At 33.7% G+C, this 16,335-nt stretch overlaps 4 protein-coding genes across 4 annotated transcripts; 3 read left to right on the forward strand and 1 right to left on the reverse strand.

Annotated features, from left to right (window-relative positions):
• Positions 1–7,878: 7,878 nt before the first annotated feature.
• Positions 7,879–9,213, forward strand: INS49_012496 (uncharacterized protein; the record flags this gene model as incomplete). The annotated part of the gene is made up of 1 exon (XM_043173199.1): positions 7,879–9,213. The coding sequence occupies one exon, from the start codon at positions 7,879–7,881 to the stop codon at positions 9,211–9,213; it is 1,335 nt and encodes a 444-aa protein (XP_043022496.1).
• Positions 9,214–9,716: 503 nt separating this feature from the next.
• Positions 9,717–10,585, forward strand: INS49_012497 (uncharacterized protein; the record flags this gene model as incomplete). The annotated part of the gene is made up of 2 exons (XM_043173200.1): positions 9,717–10,125; positions 10,185–10,585. 2 exons carry the CDS (start codon positions 9,717–9,719, stop codon positions 10,583–10,585), a joined length of 810 nt encoding a protein of 269 aa, XP_043022497.1.
• Positions 10,586–11,743: 1,158 nt separating this feature from the next.
• INS49_012498 (uncharacterized protein) lies at positions 11,744–13,003 on the forward strand (the record flags this gene model as incomplete). Its single annotated transcript, XM_043173201.1, has 3 exons — positions 11,744–11,836; positions 11,898–12,749; positions 12,839–13,003. 3 exons carry the CDS (start codon positions 11,744–11,746, stop codon positions 13,001–13,003), a joined length of 1,110 nt encoding a protein of 369 aa, XP_043022498.1.
• A 278-nt stretch (positions 13,004–13,281) lies between these two features.
• On the reverse strand, positions 13,282–15,450 carry INS49_012499 (uncharacterized protein; the record flags this gene model as incomplete). Its single annotated transcript, XM_043173202.1, has 4 exons — positions 13,282–14,102; positions 14,128–14,697; positions 14,798–14,892; positions 15,401–15,450. The coding sequence occupies 4 exons, from the start codon at positions 15,448–15,450 to the stop codon at positions 13,282–13,284; spliced, it is 1,536 nt and encodes a 511-aa protein (XP_043022499.1).
• Between the last annotated feature and the right edge of the window lie 885 nt (positions 15,451–16,335).

Below are 16,335 nucleotides of genomic sequence, written 5' to 3' on the forward strand. Positions count from 1 at the left end.
ATTTTATTATTAAGATTAAAAAAATACTTATTATTAAATATTAAGGTATAAATACTATAGTATATTTATTTTTAAAATTATTAATTTTAATTCTATATTTTAAGAAGGAAAGATAGTTAGTTAAGATAAATTAAATTTAATAAGAGTATAATATAGTAGCTATAAAAAAAGAATTAATTTATAATTTAATAAAAAATAATACTAAAATATATATACTTAATCTTTAATAACTTATAACTTAAGTATTATAATATTAAAAAGTAGCTTTACTATTTAATTTTAATAAATATAAAGATTAATATTAAGAAAAATAAAGATAATAATATAAAAAATTAAAGGAAAGTATATTTAAATATATATATTTAAATATTATATTTAAATATTTAATCAATATTATTTAAGAATTAATAAGAATAATTTAATCTTTTTATTAATTTTAAATATAAAATCTATATTTTTATAATATTTAAATATAATATTTAAATATTTTATTAATATTATTTAAGAGTTAATAAGAATGGTTTGATTTTTATTAATTTTAAATATAAAACTTATATTCTTATGGATCTTTTTATTAATTATAAATTAAAAACTCTATATTTTTGTGATATTTAAATATAATATTTAAATATTTTGTTAATATTATTTAAGAGTTAATAAGAATGGTTTGATTTCTATTAATTTTAAATATGAAACTTATATTTTTATGAATCTTTTTATTAATTATAAATTAAAAACTTTATATTTTTGCAGTATTTAAATATAATATTTAAATATTTTATTAATATTATTTAAAAGTTAATAAGAATGATTTAATCTCTTTATTAATTTTAAATATAAAATTTATATTCTTATAAATCTTTTTATTAATTATAAATTAAAAACTTTATATTTTTGCGGTATTTAAATATAATATTTAAATATTCTATTAATATTATTTAAGAGTTAATAAGAATGATTTAATATCTTTATTAATTTTAAATATAAAACCTATATTTTTACGGTATTTAAATATAATATTTAAATATTTTATTAATATTATTTAAGAGTTAATAAAAATAGTTTAATTTTTATTAATTTTAAATATAAAACCTATATTTTTATGGTATTTAAATATAGTATTTAAATATAATATTTAAATAATTTTAAATAATAAAGTAATGAAAAAGTAAATTTAATAATATATATATGCATATTAATACCTACTTTAAGTATAAAGTTTATATTATTAACTATATTGCTACTTATTATTCTTATAATATGATTAAACTCTTTATTTTTCTTTATACCTTTAAGCTATAATTTTACCTCTTTATTATCTTAATATAACTTCATTACTTTAATTATTTAGTTATTTATTAAGTTTAAAATTGCTTATTATAAAAGCCTTTTTATTACCTTTAAAGTAATTAAAAGTATATAAATTAGCTATATTTATATAAGTTATATTTAAATATATTCTTTAATAATTTATTTATGATTAATATTAATTTAACTTAATAAATTATTAAAAAAAGATAATGATAAATTTATCTTTATTTTTTATAATAATGCTTTTAATATTAAGGTAATAAAAATATATTATTATAATTAATTTCCGGAATACTTATAAAGTTTAAAAAATAAAGTTGCTTATATTCATTATTTTAAATATTATAAGACTTATAAAATAGCTTTTAAGGTAAGTAAATAATTATATATATATATATAAATTATTTACTTTTATTAATATATTAATAAGAAATTTAATTTTATGGTTTATTATCTTAAGAAAAGCTTTTTAAAATAAGTTTTTTTTTTAAAATAAGCTTATTTATTTTTAATAGTATAATTATTTAATTACTTTATATTATAAATATTTTTATCCTTGCTTAAAGGAATTTTAATATAATAAAATAATATATTCATTTCTTAATACATTATTAAATTTAATTTAAGCAATAATTAAAATAAAATTATAAAATAACCTTTTTTAAAAATTTTATAAGTAAGTAAATTCTTTCTTTATATTATGGAAATTAATACTTAAATTTTAAAATATAAATAGTTTTATAATATAATTATTACTTTTAACTTAAAAAAAGGCTTTAAGTATATAAACCCTTAGTTATATAATTAAAAAGGTTATTAACTTAAAGTTTGGAATATTAATATAATAAGTATATCTTTATTAATTTATTATATTATATTTAAAATTAACTTTTTATAAGATTATTTAAGATATTTAATATTTATACTTTATTATTAATAAAATAAATTAAAAAAATAAATATTAAAAGGGGTTTAGCACTTCTTTATAATCATTTTAAAAGAATATTATTATAATATTCCAATTTTATCCTAAATACTTAGTAATACTTATTTACTAAACTTAAAGTATTATTAAAAAGTCTTTTTAATAACTTTATGCTTAATAACTTATAATATATATATTTTATATTTAAATATAATATTAAGATATAATATTTAAATATTAATAAATCTTTAAATATAATTTATTTTTAAGGCTTAGGATAACTTAAAATGCTATTATATAGAAGTTATAATATATCTTAAGTAAAAATTTAAAATACTTCTTTAAGTCCTTTTTAAATAGTAATAATCTTTTATAAAACTTATTTAAGCCCTATTTCTTTATTAATAAAAATCCCGCTATATATTTAAAAAAAGCTAAATAGCATTATTGCTTAAATTAATTCACCTACTTTTATAAATAATAAGTTATCTTATTAATATTAAGATTTATATGGAAAATTATTAATTATTATAAGTATTTTATAAAACCACCTTTTAATTAGCAAATAGTTAAAAAAATAATAAGCTTAAGCTTTAAGTAATATTTATTCATTACTTATTAATAAAAATTTAATTTAATTACTTATTTATAAGCATTAATTAATTTATTAATTAAAACGCTTTAATTTACTTATAATATAATAAATATTTAATAAAGAAAAAAATTTAAAGTATGAAGTAAATATTCTTTTTATTTAAATTATATTAATTAATAATATTATTATTAATATTTTATAATATATTTAGGATGTTTTTATTAATAAGGATTTATTCTTTATTATTTATTTTATTAAGGCTTAAGCAGCTATATTTCTAAGAATATAATCTTATTTAATTAATATAAACTTTAAATATCTTTAAGGTAAGCGTAATAAAGTTATATTTATAGTTTTAAAACTATTAATAAGAAAAAGTAAGTTAAAATAACCTTATATATTTTATATATATACTTATTTTATATAAATATTTAAATATTATACTTATTTATGCTTATATTAATTTAAATTCTTCTTTAATATATTATTTCCTATTTAATAAATTATTTAATATATTAAAAGAAAGATTTAATTAAAAAGTATAATGGCAGCATTTTATTAATATTAATAGTATTTAGGTTATAAGTAACTTTATTAGTTTTATCATTAACTAAGATTATAAATTTTTTATTAATAAGTTAAATATTTTATTTAAATATAATATTTAAATATAATATTTATATCTTTATAATATTAAGGTTTAAAATGTATCTTTATAGTTTAAATTCTTAGCATTAATTATAGCAATAATAAATTAAATATGCTATTTAATTTTACAAGGTATATTTTTAATAAGGAATTAAAAGAATATTAAGTTAAAATTATATAAGTTTATATCTTAATATAATATTTAAATATAAGATTAATATATTTTAAAGTAAATTATTAAGATTATTATATAGCCTTATAATAGCTTTACTTAATATTATTAGTTTTACTTAATATACTTAAACTTATTAATATATATAAGGTATGTATTATTTAAAAGTTTTAATAATATAAATAATACTTATTTTATTAAATCTTACTTAAACCTTTAATAATAAGCTAAGTATAAAGCAAAGTTTATTAAAATAGGTTAAGCAAAAGAAATGTTTAATTATTTATTATAGCTTTAATAAGTATAATTTTAAAATCTTATTTAATAATTAAGATAAAATATTATTATTATTAAATTTAGCTAAGGTTTAATATTAATAAAGCTATTTAATTAATAATAAATATAATTTACTTTTAAGGGTTATTATTAAGTAAATTATTTAATTACTTATATATATTTATTTATATTAACTTATTTTTATTATAAGTTTATAAATATAAAATAAAGATAATTTTAAATCTCTTTTTATTATAAAAAAGTATAACCTTAAATTTAGCTTTTAAAATATAGTTATGTTAAGCTTTAAATATAAATAATAAGCAACTTATATTTATAAGTAATTTTATTTTCTTATTTAATTATATTTATATTAATAGTTATATAAAGTTAAAGCATTATAAATATGCTTTTTTAAGTTTTATTAAATTAAGTTAATAAATGGAATTAATACTTTTAAATAATGCTATTACCTTTTTTAAGATAAGTTAGTATATTATTAGTTTAAGAATAATATAAAAGTTAACTTAAAAGTAATAATAATTAATACCTTATTTATATATTAATTTAAATTATTATTATTTAAACTTTAATATATTAATAAAAATAAAACTATTAAATAATAAAAGTATATATAATTTTTTATTCTTAATATATTTAAGGAAGAAGGAGATTATATTATAGTTTTAAGCTTTTTTAATTTATTTATACCTTTCTTTCCTTTTTTTATACCCTCTTTATTAATATTAGTTTATTTTAGCTTATCTTAAGTTTTATTAAATATTCTTTTAATTAAAAAGTAAAAGGAATTAAAGATTTAAAAAATAAAGCTAAAGATAAAGATATTAATAAAGTTAAGTAAAAAGGTTAAAGAAGAAAAAAAAGTTTAGGAAAAAAAATAAAAGCTAAAGCAATTATAAAGAATAGCATTAAAGAGGGACTTAAAATTATCTTTTAGTTTAAATAATAATTTAAAATAATTTAATCTTTATTAATTTTAAATAAAAAACCCTTATTTTTAAAATATTTAAATATAGTATTTAAATATAGTATTTTAATATAATATTTAAATATAATATTAATATTATATAAGACTTAATAAAGGTAATTTAATTTAAAATTTATATTTTTATAATGTTTAAATATAATATTTAAATATTTTATTAATATTATTTAAATATTAATAAAAATGGTTTAATTTTTATTAATTTTAAATAAGGGATTTAAATTATTATAATATTTAAATATTATATTTAAATATATAATATTTAAATAATCTTAAATATTAATATAATTAAAAGGTAAATTTAATAATATATATATAATTATATTAATACTTACTTTAATTATATAGTTTATATTATTAATTATATTATTATTAATTATTTTTATAATATAATTAAACTTTTTCTTTTATTTTATATTTTTAAGTTATAATTTAACTTATTTATTATTTTAATATAAGTTTATTACTTTAATTATTTAATTATTTATTAAGTTTAAGATTATTTATTATAAAAGCCTTTTAATTAGCTTTAAAGTAATTAAAAGTATATAAATTAATTATATTTATATAAACTATATTTAAATATATTTTAATATAAATATTTTTTTTTAAGTTTTATTAAGTTTAATTAATAAGAAGAATTAATATTTTTAAATAATAATTTTACCTTAAGAATAATATAAAATTAACTTAAAAGTAATAATAATTAAAACTTTATTTATATATTAATTTATATTATTATTATTTAAACTTTAATATATTAATAAGAATTAAAATATATTAAATTAATAAAAGCATATATAATTTTTTATTCTTAATACCTTTAAGGAAAAAAGAAATTATATTATAATTTTAAGTTCTTTTAATTTATTAATACTTTCCTCCTCTTTTATTATACTCTTTTTATTAATATTAACCTATTTTAGCTTATTTTAAATCTTATTAAATATTTATTTAATTAAGAAGTAAAAGGAATTAAACATTTAAAAATAAAATTAAAAATAAAAATATTAATAAAGTTAAGTTAAAAGATTAAAAAAGAAAGAAAAGTTTAAAAAGCAAAATAAAAGTTAAAGTAATTATAAAATATAGCGTTAAAAGGGAATTTAAGATTATCTTTTAATTTAAATAATAATTAAAAATAATATTAACTTAGAATAATAATAAAGAATAATATTAAAAATAAATATAAAATTATTATAAAGTTATATTAATAATTTAAAATAATATTAAATATAAAATAAAGTATAATAAATATAAATTAAATTTAAAAATATAAATTATCTTTAAGATTTTAATTAAAGTTATAATAATTTTAATATTTTTAAATATACATATAAATATTTATATTTATATATAAGCAATAAATAATAATTAAAAGATTAAATAATATAAGTATACAACATATAGCCCTTAATAATATATAAATATAAAATTTTTATTAAGACTTAATATAATAAATTATTAATATTATAATATTTAAAAATAATTTTAAAAAAGCTTTTATATTATTTAATAAATAATTTATTAAAAATTAAGTTTTATTAAAATAATTAATTTTAATATATATATAATTATAAAGAATATATTATATATTATATATTATATATTATATATTTTTTATATTTTAATAATTTTAAATTTAAGAAGAATTATTATAAAATATTAATAATTTAATTTTTTTTAAAAAAGAAAAAAAATTTTACTTTTTAAGCTATATTTATAAAGAAGCTAACTTTAATATATTTATTTAAAATTAACTTAATAAATAACTTAACGTAAATAGTAATTAGCAATACTTATATTTTTAAGGCTTTAAGTTTAACTTATTAATAAATAAATTAAAAAAAAAGAATTTTAAAATATTGCTTAAACTTAAGATTATTAAGTATATTAATCTTAGTTTAGTTAAGGATAATTTAATTATTTAAGAATATAAGATTAATATAAGTAATGTAATTATTATTAAGTATATTATAAATAATATAATTAATATAATTAATAAAAAATATATAAGTATAACTTTAATTTATTAATAATATAATTTTAATAAAAGATAAAAGGCTATCCTTAAAAAGCTTATTAAAATGGATAGTAATAATATTTATATTTATATTAATACTTATGGCATAACTTTAAATAATAAGTTAAACTTAATATTAAAGGATTTACATTATTTAATTAAAGTTTTAATTGCGTTTTATGGAATTAAGGTTAATAAGAAGTATAATAATTATAAAAAGTATAAGCTGGAAAATGCTTTCTTTAAGGGATGTTTTATAATCTTTAGTATAAAAAAGTTAGGCTACTTAGAATGCTATGCAGCTTATAATAATTATAATAAGAATTAAAATAATGTTAAAATAGATTTATTAATATAAATTAAAAATTAATATTAATAATTTAATAATAATTCTTTTTTTAATATTTAAATATAAAATAAGGTTAATTAATATTTAAATATAAAACGAGGTTAGTTAACATTTAAATATTATATTTGGATGTTAAGTGAGGTATAGGGATTAAGGTTACTTGACCACGTCCCACCCTAGAAATGCTCCCGGTTCCGCTTCTGAAATGCAGTCTCTCTTCTTGGCCGAAAGGTTGTGCATTGTCACTGCGTCTTTTTGCACTTGATAACATCCTCAAACATATAGTGAGAGTCCGGAAAGCTCGGAGTAAAACACCGCTTAGCAATTTTGTGAGCTGACCGCATGCGAGTCGCTACCGCTTTGATTAGTCGAAGTGTGCATGCCCCTCCCAAATGCATCGATGTCGCCATCGCGATGGAGCAATCCATTTGTCATCAGCCCGATAACTGCTACCCCAGAGCCAAACCTTGAGAGCTTCAAAAGTCGACGCCTAACCTGGAGCAGAGTGAGATTTCATTCATCCATTTTTGAGATATCAGGACCTGGAATACTCGAAGAGAGACGATCTTGAAAATGTCCGACTCGAAGAAACTGCACCTCACCGCGTTCATGCGACCTGTGAGTCTCCATACTGGAGCATGGCGGTACCCTGGTTCTTTTCCCGATGCCAACTTCAACCTGGGGCATTTGAAGTCATTCATAACGAAACTGGAGGCTGCGAAATTCGACGCATTTTTCATGGCTGACCATTTAGCCGTCCTGAACATGCCAGTCGAGGCTCTCAAGCGCAGTCACACAGTCACATCCTTCGAGCCTTTCACGCTACTTTCTGCCCTTTCAGCAGTGACGGAGAAGATCGGACTCGCGGCAACGGCATCCACTACATATGATGAGCCATACCACATTGCTCGTCGTTTCGCCTCGTTGGATCATCTAAGTAATGGGCGAGCAGCCTGGAACATTGTCACGACTGGCAATCCGGAGTCATCCAAGAATTTTGGCCAGGACGAGCACATGCAGCACGGCGACCGTTACAAGCGGGCCCGGGAGTTCTACGACGTCGTGACGGGACTGTGGGATAGCTTCGCCGACGACGCCTTCGTCCGTGACCAAGAGAGCGGCATCTATGTCGACCCGGAGAAGATACACACACTCAACCACAAGGGAGACGAACTGAGCGTCCGCGGGCCGTTGAACATCGCTCGCCCGGTCCAAGGCTGGCCAGTGATCGTCCAAGCCGGCCAGAGTGAGCCCGGGAGACAGCTCGCAGGGGAGACGGCAGAAGTTGTGTTCTGCTCCCCACAAGATCTGGAGTCCGGGAAGGCACTGTACGCAGACATCAAGGACCGCGCAGCAGCAGCAGGCAGGAGGCGCGAGCACATTAAAATCCTCCCGGCGGCGATGATCATCGTCGGCGACACGGTCGAGGAAGCCAAGGCGAAAAGGCTCGAGCTTGACAGCCTGGTGCACTATGACAGCGCCATAGCGTCCCTGTCTATCATGCTGGGGACTGATGCGTCGGGCTTCGACCCAGACGGCCCGCTACCGGAGGACCTGCCCGAGACCAACGCGAGCAAGACGGCGCGGGAGGGCGCGGTCATGCTTGCGAAGGACGAGGGACTGACTGTCAGGCAGCTCGCGCAGCGATTCGGCGGGTATGCCGGGCTGGCCTTTGTAGGGACCCCGGAGAGTATCGCCGACCAAATGGGCCGCTGGCTAGCAGAGGATGGAGCTGATGGGTTCACTGTGACCTTTCCCTTCCTGCCGCAGGGTCTGGATGACGTCGTCGAGAGGTTGGTGCCAGAACTTCAACGACGCGGGCTTTTCCGGCAGGAATATGAAGGGACAACGCTGCGCGAACATCTTGGTCTTCCACGGCCAAAGAACCAGTTCTTTGAGAAGTCGTAGATCCCGAGGTCAATCACGTGGAACCTAGTAACAGGGCCCCTGGCGTGCAGGCAGTGCGGAAGTCCGGCAGTGCCGGGTCTGGGAGCCGTTCATTAAAGTTGGTGATATAAGATGATGAGCCACAAAAATCCCGGGGTGAATAAATCAAAAGACTCTGTGCAAGAGTCCAGACGCTCGGGGTTTATTTGGGATTGGGTGATGTTGAATAGGAGTCTCCCGCTACTGTTTCACTGAAATGAAACATCTGGGTAGGGGCAATTCTAATTGCAACAACTCCTTTCTTGGAGGTGGAAACAAGACCCACCAATGACAACGCCGAACGGTATGTCATCAAAATCAAGACTGAACAACAGACCGTTACTAAAACTTGTGGCGGCACGCTTTCGTGTATCTATGGTCAACTCCGATCTTTCACTTTTGGCTTTAGCTGTGGTGAAGTTGAACAGTTGCAGCGATTCCTTATTCTTTCATTCGTTTAAACGCCTCACGTTCTTTTAGCCACAATGGCATTCCGTTCCCTCGCCGCGCTCTTTGTCGCAGCCACAGCTGTGACGGGCTCTGCCGCAGCTGCCGTCGAGCGGGCCTCCGCTGCTGCCACTGCCAAGTTTTGCGGGGCCCCGAACGATTACCAGGTCATCTCAGGGACGCCTTGGATCGTCTATTCGATGAACTACAACTACAAGGATATTTCCGGGTCCTGCTGCACGGACTACTTTGACTTCACCGGCTCCGGTGATGGCCAGACGATTCACTGGTCCAGCGTATGGGACATTGACGAGGCTGTCGGGACCAATGTTGTCAAGGGCTATTCGTTCATTGGCTTGACACAAAACCTGGAGACTCAGCTCAGCGCTATTTCATCCATTCCTAGCACCTACGAATGGACCATTAGCAACACAACTGCGTATAAGGGTTGGTCTCGACGTCATCTGAGCAGCATCGTCACCTCCTCTGCTGACAATGACTTTCAGGAAACGTCGTCTACGATTTCATGACATCCGATACGAAGGGAGACTCGACATCAAGCAACGCTCAGGAGCTCATGCTGTGGCTTCAGTATGAAGGCGGTCAGGTCCCGATCGGCTGGGCAGAAGGCGCCGTTGCCACCATCAGCCTCTTTGGCAAGGACGGCTGGAAGCTGTACCAAGGCAAGAACACAGACACAGGAATCACTGTCTCGTCCTTGCTTGTTCCAGAGAATGATATGTACCAGGGTAACTTCACTGGGGACATAAAGGACTGGCTTCTTGCGATGTCTGAACAAGGAATTTTCGGCACCGACACGTACGTCAACGTGGGTAACGGTGGCATGGAGCCTTACTGGGGTTCGGTTACCTTTGACAACCATCTGAGTCTGAGAATCAATCTCTAAGACTGAGCGCCGAGGTTGTCGAGTCTGATCAGGTCAGCACACGCGAAGATTTCGCGATGAATGCTCCAAGAAACACATGCGTATTTGAGATCAACTAGCGTGTCACCAATACGAATATCATTCACAAAGGAAGCGAACAGGCGTACATGCTTGCTGACCACGAACTGTGGAGAGGAAGACTAAGTGCACTGTGGGTCAGGTGCGCGATGTTGATTTTGCCTTTTAGGTCCATAGAGTGTGTGAGCTGTACCCGGGTTACCACAAGCTGTATAGGTAGGCCATCGCGGGCGATTCATTGGGAACTTCAGTAAGCGAGTATGGCATGCGACCCACGAATATCCTTAGATCAAAGACGGATCCCCCGTCCCATGCCGGCTGAAAGGAAACACCGTTCTGACTCTGAAGAAGGGCGAGGGTTTCAGGGGGCAGTGACTGTCAAGGGTGCCCGTCACCTACACATGCATCCTGACTCAGGTCCAACCTCTTGACGACATCGTCGACTTCACGTCGAAATCGATTCGGATTTGCAACGGAAGGTAGGTTACGGCCTCTCGTCGAGCCGGAGCAAAAACCCCACGGGAAACCGGGTAGATACACCGAACATGCTCGGAGGCCTCGGTGACGGCGCAGTTCAAGATCTACGCCTGGACCCGCTCATTTACCCGGAATTGTCGGCTTCGACAGGCGGCTCCGGAGCATTTCCTCCCTCGCCTCACGATGGTTATCGCTCTGTCACTGAGTTGGCGTGCACGCTTCACAGGGAAGTCGCACACAAGAAAAAACAGCAGATATTCGAATCAGGATTTGCTCGTAGATATATGCGAAAGTTGGAACACACCAGTCCCTTCGATTCTCTAGCTACAAATCATAGACGGTCGAGTGACCACGATCCTAGCGAGCCTAGCTAGTCGACCGTTTGATCGACGCGACTATAGCCAAGAGCAATCAAATGACAGCTCGATCGCTGACTCGTGTTCGCTTAGCCAAGAACCCACTGTCTGTGCTGGCGGTGTTGGGTTTTTGGTACGCCCGAACCCGAATTGACTTCACGCCATCATGCTGTTCCCTAGTTTTGCACCTCCAGGGAAACCGTTTCCTCCTCAATGACAACTTCTGGCAGAGCAATGGCTCGCTAAGCCGCGGCTACAACACGGCGGCATGACAACAACCACGTCGGACCTGGGCTACGTGCCCGGGTACCACGGCGCGGGCCCTCTCACGACAGTCTTTACCACTCCGGACTTTTGCGCAGTGAGCCCCCTAAACACGAGTTCGCGAAATGGAACCACATCCACTGACGTCACCCCATCAGAGCCTTTACTGGACAGACACCGTCACGCCGCCGCTCTCGAGCCTGGTGTGCATGCCGCCAAAGTTTCACTCATTATACGACTACAGCTTCGGTTTTTACTCGCCTGGGATATGTCCGACCGGTTACAGCAAGGGCTGCGACTTCCCGAATGATAGGGCGCGAACAGACGATGGCGGGATGGTATATTTTGGAGGGAATGTGCTCGATGGCGAGACCGTCAGGGTCTGCTGCCCGAACGGATACACATGCCTCCTGAACGATCCTTACAGCTACTCGAAGTGCGTTCATACGACCGACAGTTCAGAGATGGCTTTCGCCCTCCAGGTCCGCTGGCAGGAGTCTGACCTTAGCATATTGGCGACCGACCCGACGGTCCCCGGATCGACCTACTCCGCGCCGTCAACAGCTACAGCCACGCCATCGACGGTAGAAAGCACGGCGGCGTCCGGGAGCAATGGCGACACGCCGACCCCTTCGTCGTCTTCCAGCAACACCGTCGCCCAGAACGACGACCCCACCTCGAGGACAGAAAGCGGAATACCGGCCGGCACTATAATCGGCATAGCTATTGGCGTGGGAGGGATAGTCGCCGCTATCGCCGTAAGCGCGGTTGTTTTCTTCATATGGCGGCACCGCAGGAAGAGGCGCGAGAACGGCACCCGGATCGAGTCCATGATGTCTGGTGTTGGCGATTCCAAAACCTCACCGGCAAATAGTGATGGGTTTGCGGCGGACAACAAGGCCGAACTGGACTCGAGGGCGAGGGCCAGCACGGCCGCACTAAGTGAGGCGCCGGCAGACAGAGATGCCATAGAGATGCCGCCGATGCACATAGCCGCAACAGAGATGGAAGTGCCGCATTTTGTGGCAGAGCTGCCCGGGAGCATGCCGGCGGGCCACGATGACGACGGAGAGCATACACCAGAGACAGATGTCCCCAGATCACCACTACCAACGGCGGAGACTTCACAAAGGGAGTCAGGGGCATTGGGGAATATGGGCCACTGGAAGAGGCGGTCTGTGGCGAGGGCCCAGTCTCAATCAACACCAATCTCGAGTTCGTCCACATCAGCGTCGTCGACATCGACAACGACGACAGAGGATAGACGGCAAAATCAGACATGAGACAATAGCACACTCAATAATATCACCCATATTAAGAATAATAAAGGCAATAAAAAGTTGATACCCACAAATCTTGCAAACGAGAAGCACGTATTGAGTTGGGTATACTTAATTAATTGGGACACGAACTTATTTACATGAATAACTTTAGAACAAACTTCCCACAACTTCCACACATATTTCCTTTATCTGCCGCTACAGTCATCGGATCTCGCACTCAATGGTCGCGTCTCTTAAGTTGAGAGGTCGACCGTGCAGCTTAGCTACTCGCGGCGATAATCTTCTCCACCGCGGCCTCAGCCACGACCATAGTAATGGCCTGGGTGTTCCCGGTCGGCAGATCAGCGTGGATGCTGGAATCAACGATGTACAGGTTGTCGGTGGCCCAGACCTTGACGTCGGTATCCACCACAGAGGTCTTGGGGTCAGTTCCGATATTTGCAGTGCCGACGTAATGGTCGCCCTGGGTATGAGATGCCAGGATGGCAGAGGCGTTGGTGGTGCCTTGGGTGAGCTCCCAGCCGTGGGAAGTGACGCTCTCGAGCAGCTCCTCCACAAAAGTCCGAGCGCCATCTTGGTCTCCCTGGGTCTGGAGGTAGGGCATCTGGGTGTATCCGACTGTGCCGTTGGCTAGGATGCCCATCTGACCAGAGGAGGTGGCGCCGTGGGTCAAGTAGGCCTTAATCAGGACAAGGCCCTGGACCTGGGGGCTGACGCTGCCCTGGTAGTACCGAGTGATGTTGTCGGAGGCCACGTTCGACGTCCAGAAGATCATGCGGTGGTAGTCTTGCGATAGAACACCGGAGCCCTGCTCTGTATACAACTCGATATCATCGAGGTTGGTGCCATCAACGACAGTAGATGTGTTGAACGAGGTCCAGTTGTCAGGTGTCTGAACATAAATACTGAAGATTGGGTGGTCTTTGATGGTCTGGCCGACGGGGAGATCGATCCAGTCCTCCTTGGGCGGAACAGCAATACCGCTGATTCCGTCGGCAACGGTCTGAACCTGGTCGTTTGGACCGATCCCGGAGTTGAATAGGATGCGAGGCGTTCCCCAAGGGCCAGCAGCCAGGACCACTTTACCGCCGGCAGCAAGGCTGACAGTCACCAGAGACGCCGATGTCCCAGTTGGGATAGCTGTACGCCTTGGTCTTGCTGTTAGGCTCCGCGACCTGGTCAACCTCCGACCAGTCCTGGGCATCGAGGAACTTGGAAACAGTCTCGAACATGCCCTGGTCGTACCGCTTGCCGTCCATGCTGGGGAGCATGTTGCCCGGGTTGAGGTCCCAAACCCGGTCGGCGGCGGCGGACACATCGTCCCACTTCCACCCCGCGGGCCACTTGTCGTCAAAGTCACGCTCCGGGGGGTGAGGGAACACCATGTAGTTGATGGAAGCACCGCCTCCAAACACGCAGGTTGCGAAAGCGTCGACATCCGAGCACAGGTAGGCCTGGAAGAGCGGCTGGTCTCCCACGTTGTACGAGGTGACAGCAGTCGAGAGACCGGGGACGTCAATAGGTGTCAACGTGTTGTTGAACCCCACTGTGCCTACGGCTCCGGTCCCGACGGTAGGCCCTTGGCCGCGGGAGAGGAGAAGCACGCTCTTGCTGGAAGACTGGGCGAGACGGGTAGCGGCGATAATACCGGATGGGCCGCCACCGACCACAATGTCTTGGCTCTGTTAGCTATATATTCCGGAGACCAGAGGGCACTTCTCTGAGAGAAAGGAAAGGGAATCATGACACCGTGGAGAGAGAACTATTACACTTACAGTCATATGTGGCATTACCAACAGAGGAACCAGTGGCCCGAGACTTGGAGCAAGTTGCCGTAACGCCGCAGAAGGCGGCCGAAACCGCCAGCGTTCTTGTCAGTGAGGCCCGCGTGTTGACCAGGTCTTTTGTTTATTAGGGTTATCGGGAGTAAACCGCCACGTGAGGAATGATAGCACAGGACATATCCTATGTCTTATAGCACATACAGATGTCACCTAGGAATGAATCAGAGCATTAGAGATCGGCATCCGATCGAAAAGATTACTAGATTTGTGATTGTGATGGATCCATTATCCTGACAAATTCGGGGAGGACGTCCACTCCACCAAGCCCCTTTCCAACTTGTCCAGAGATCCCAGCTTCATGTGTGTGGCAGTGGGGTTGTCGGCCCAAGCAGCGTGCTGCCTTGAGAGTTTTCAGGACAAGTCTTTCTACGGAGCCCTACGTGACCCAGTTCGACTATGCCGATATTCTTCTTTTCGTATCGTCTCTGTAGAGTGACCATATAGTCAACACTTTGTCTGATAAAACCCATGAAAGCATTTCATAGTCATACTCGTGGAGTTAATCAGATGAGACACAAACGCTGTTAAACTTACATGAGCATTTGTAACTTGTTCTGAGGTGGAGCTCTGTGGATACTAACCATCTCGTCGGATGCTTGATTTCTTAACCAGGATGACCAGGATTAATCCACAGACTGGCGGACTTGTGGATGAACGGGGGTAACATCGGAGCAGGAAAAGGAATCTGTAGAAAATGGGTCTTCCCACAATCGGCCCGCGATTATCGACTGTCACTTGTCTCGTTCATCATAAGGGAAGCTCGATGAGGATCTGTATTCGTGTCATTACTTATGACATAATGAGTAGGACCTCGTTCCTACATAGTAGGCTGCGTCCAGCTGCTCATCGAGTTGAAAAACGATTCAGTGTGCGCCCATCAAGTAGCCGGTTCCACCGTGCTGGTAAAGATCGGCATTACCAAGTTGATGTTGACAGGCGTACCCATGCTGCTGTCTGTCCCAAACAAAACGCAGCCCCCCCCTGTCTCTTTGGTTAGCTATCCCCCCTTATACCAAAAGTTTGCTATAAACGCGGAATACGTACTAATATTCTTAAGAATAACCTTCTCGCTATTATTGCATACTTAATTTAGCAAAAAAAAGGTTATTAAAACCTTATTTTATATATATCTTTGGAATAATTAAGAATAGCGTAGTTAATTTAAGCTCGTTATATAAGGGAGCATATACTTTATTAGCTTTGGCCTAAGGTAATTACAGCGCACCCAAATTAATAGCAAACTTATTCTAATAGCTCTTAAAAAGCAAAAGCCTAGCCATTGCAATTATATACTTATTTACAATGCCAAGTTATTTACTTTATTAATAAATACTATATTAATTAATTAATGGCATTATTATATATAAAGAAGTTAATGGTAAAGATAAAGGTTATTACTGCTATAAAAAAAAGCTAGCAGCTTAATTAAAAACCTCTGAAAATAAGCAAGTAGCTACTTAGCATGCTGC

Source organism: Diaporthe citri (genome assembly GCF_014595645.1).
Source record: "Diaporthe citri strain NFHF-8-4 chromosome Unknown scaffold_6, whole genome shotgun sequence".
In the NCBI taxonomy this organism is placed as follows: Eukaryota; Fungi; Ascomycota; class Sordariomycetes; order Diaporthales; family Diaporthaceae; genus Diaporthe; species Diaporthe citri.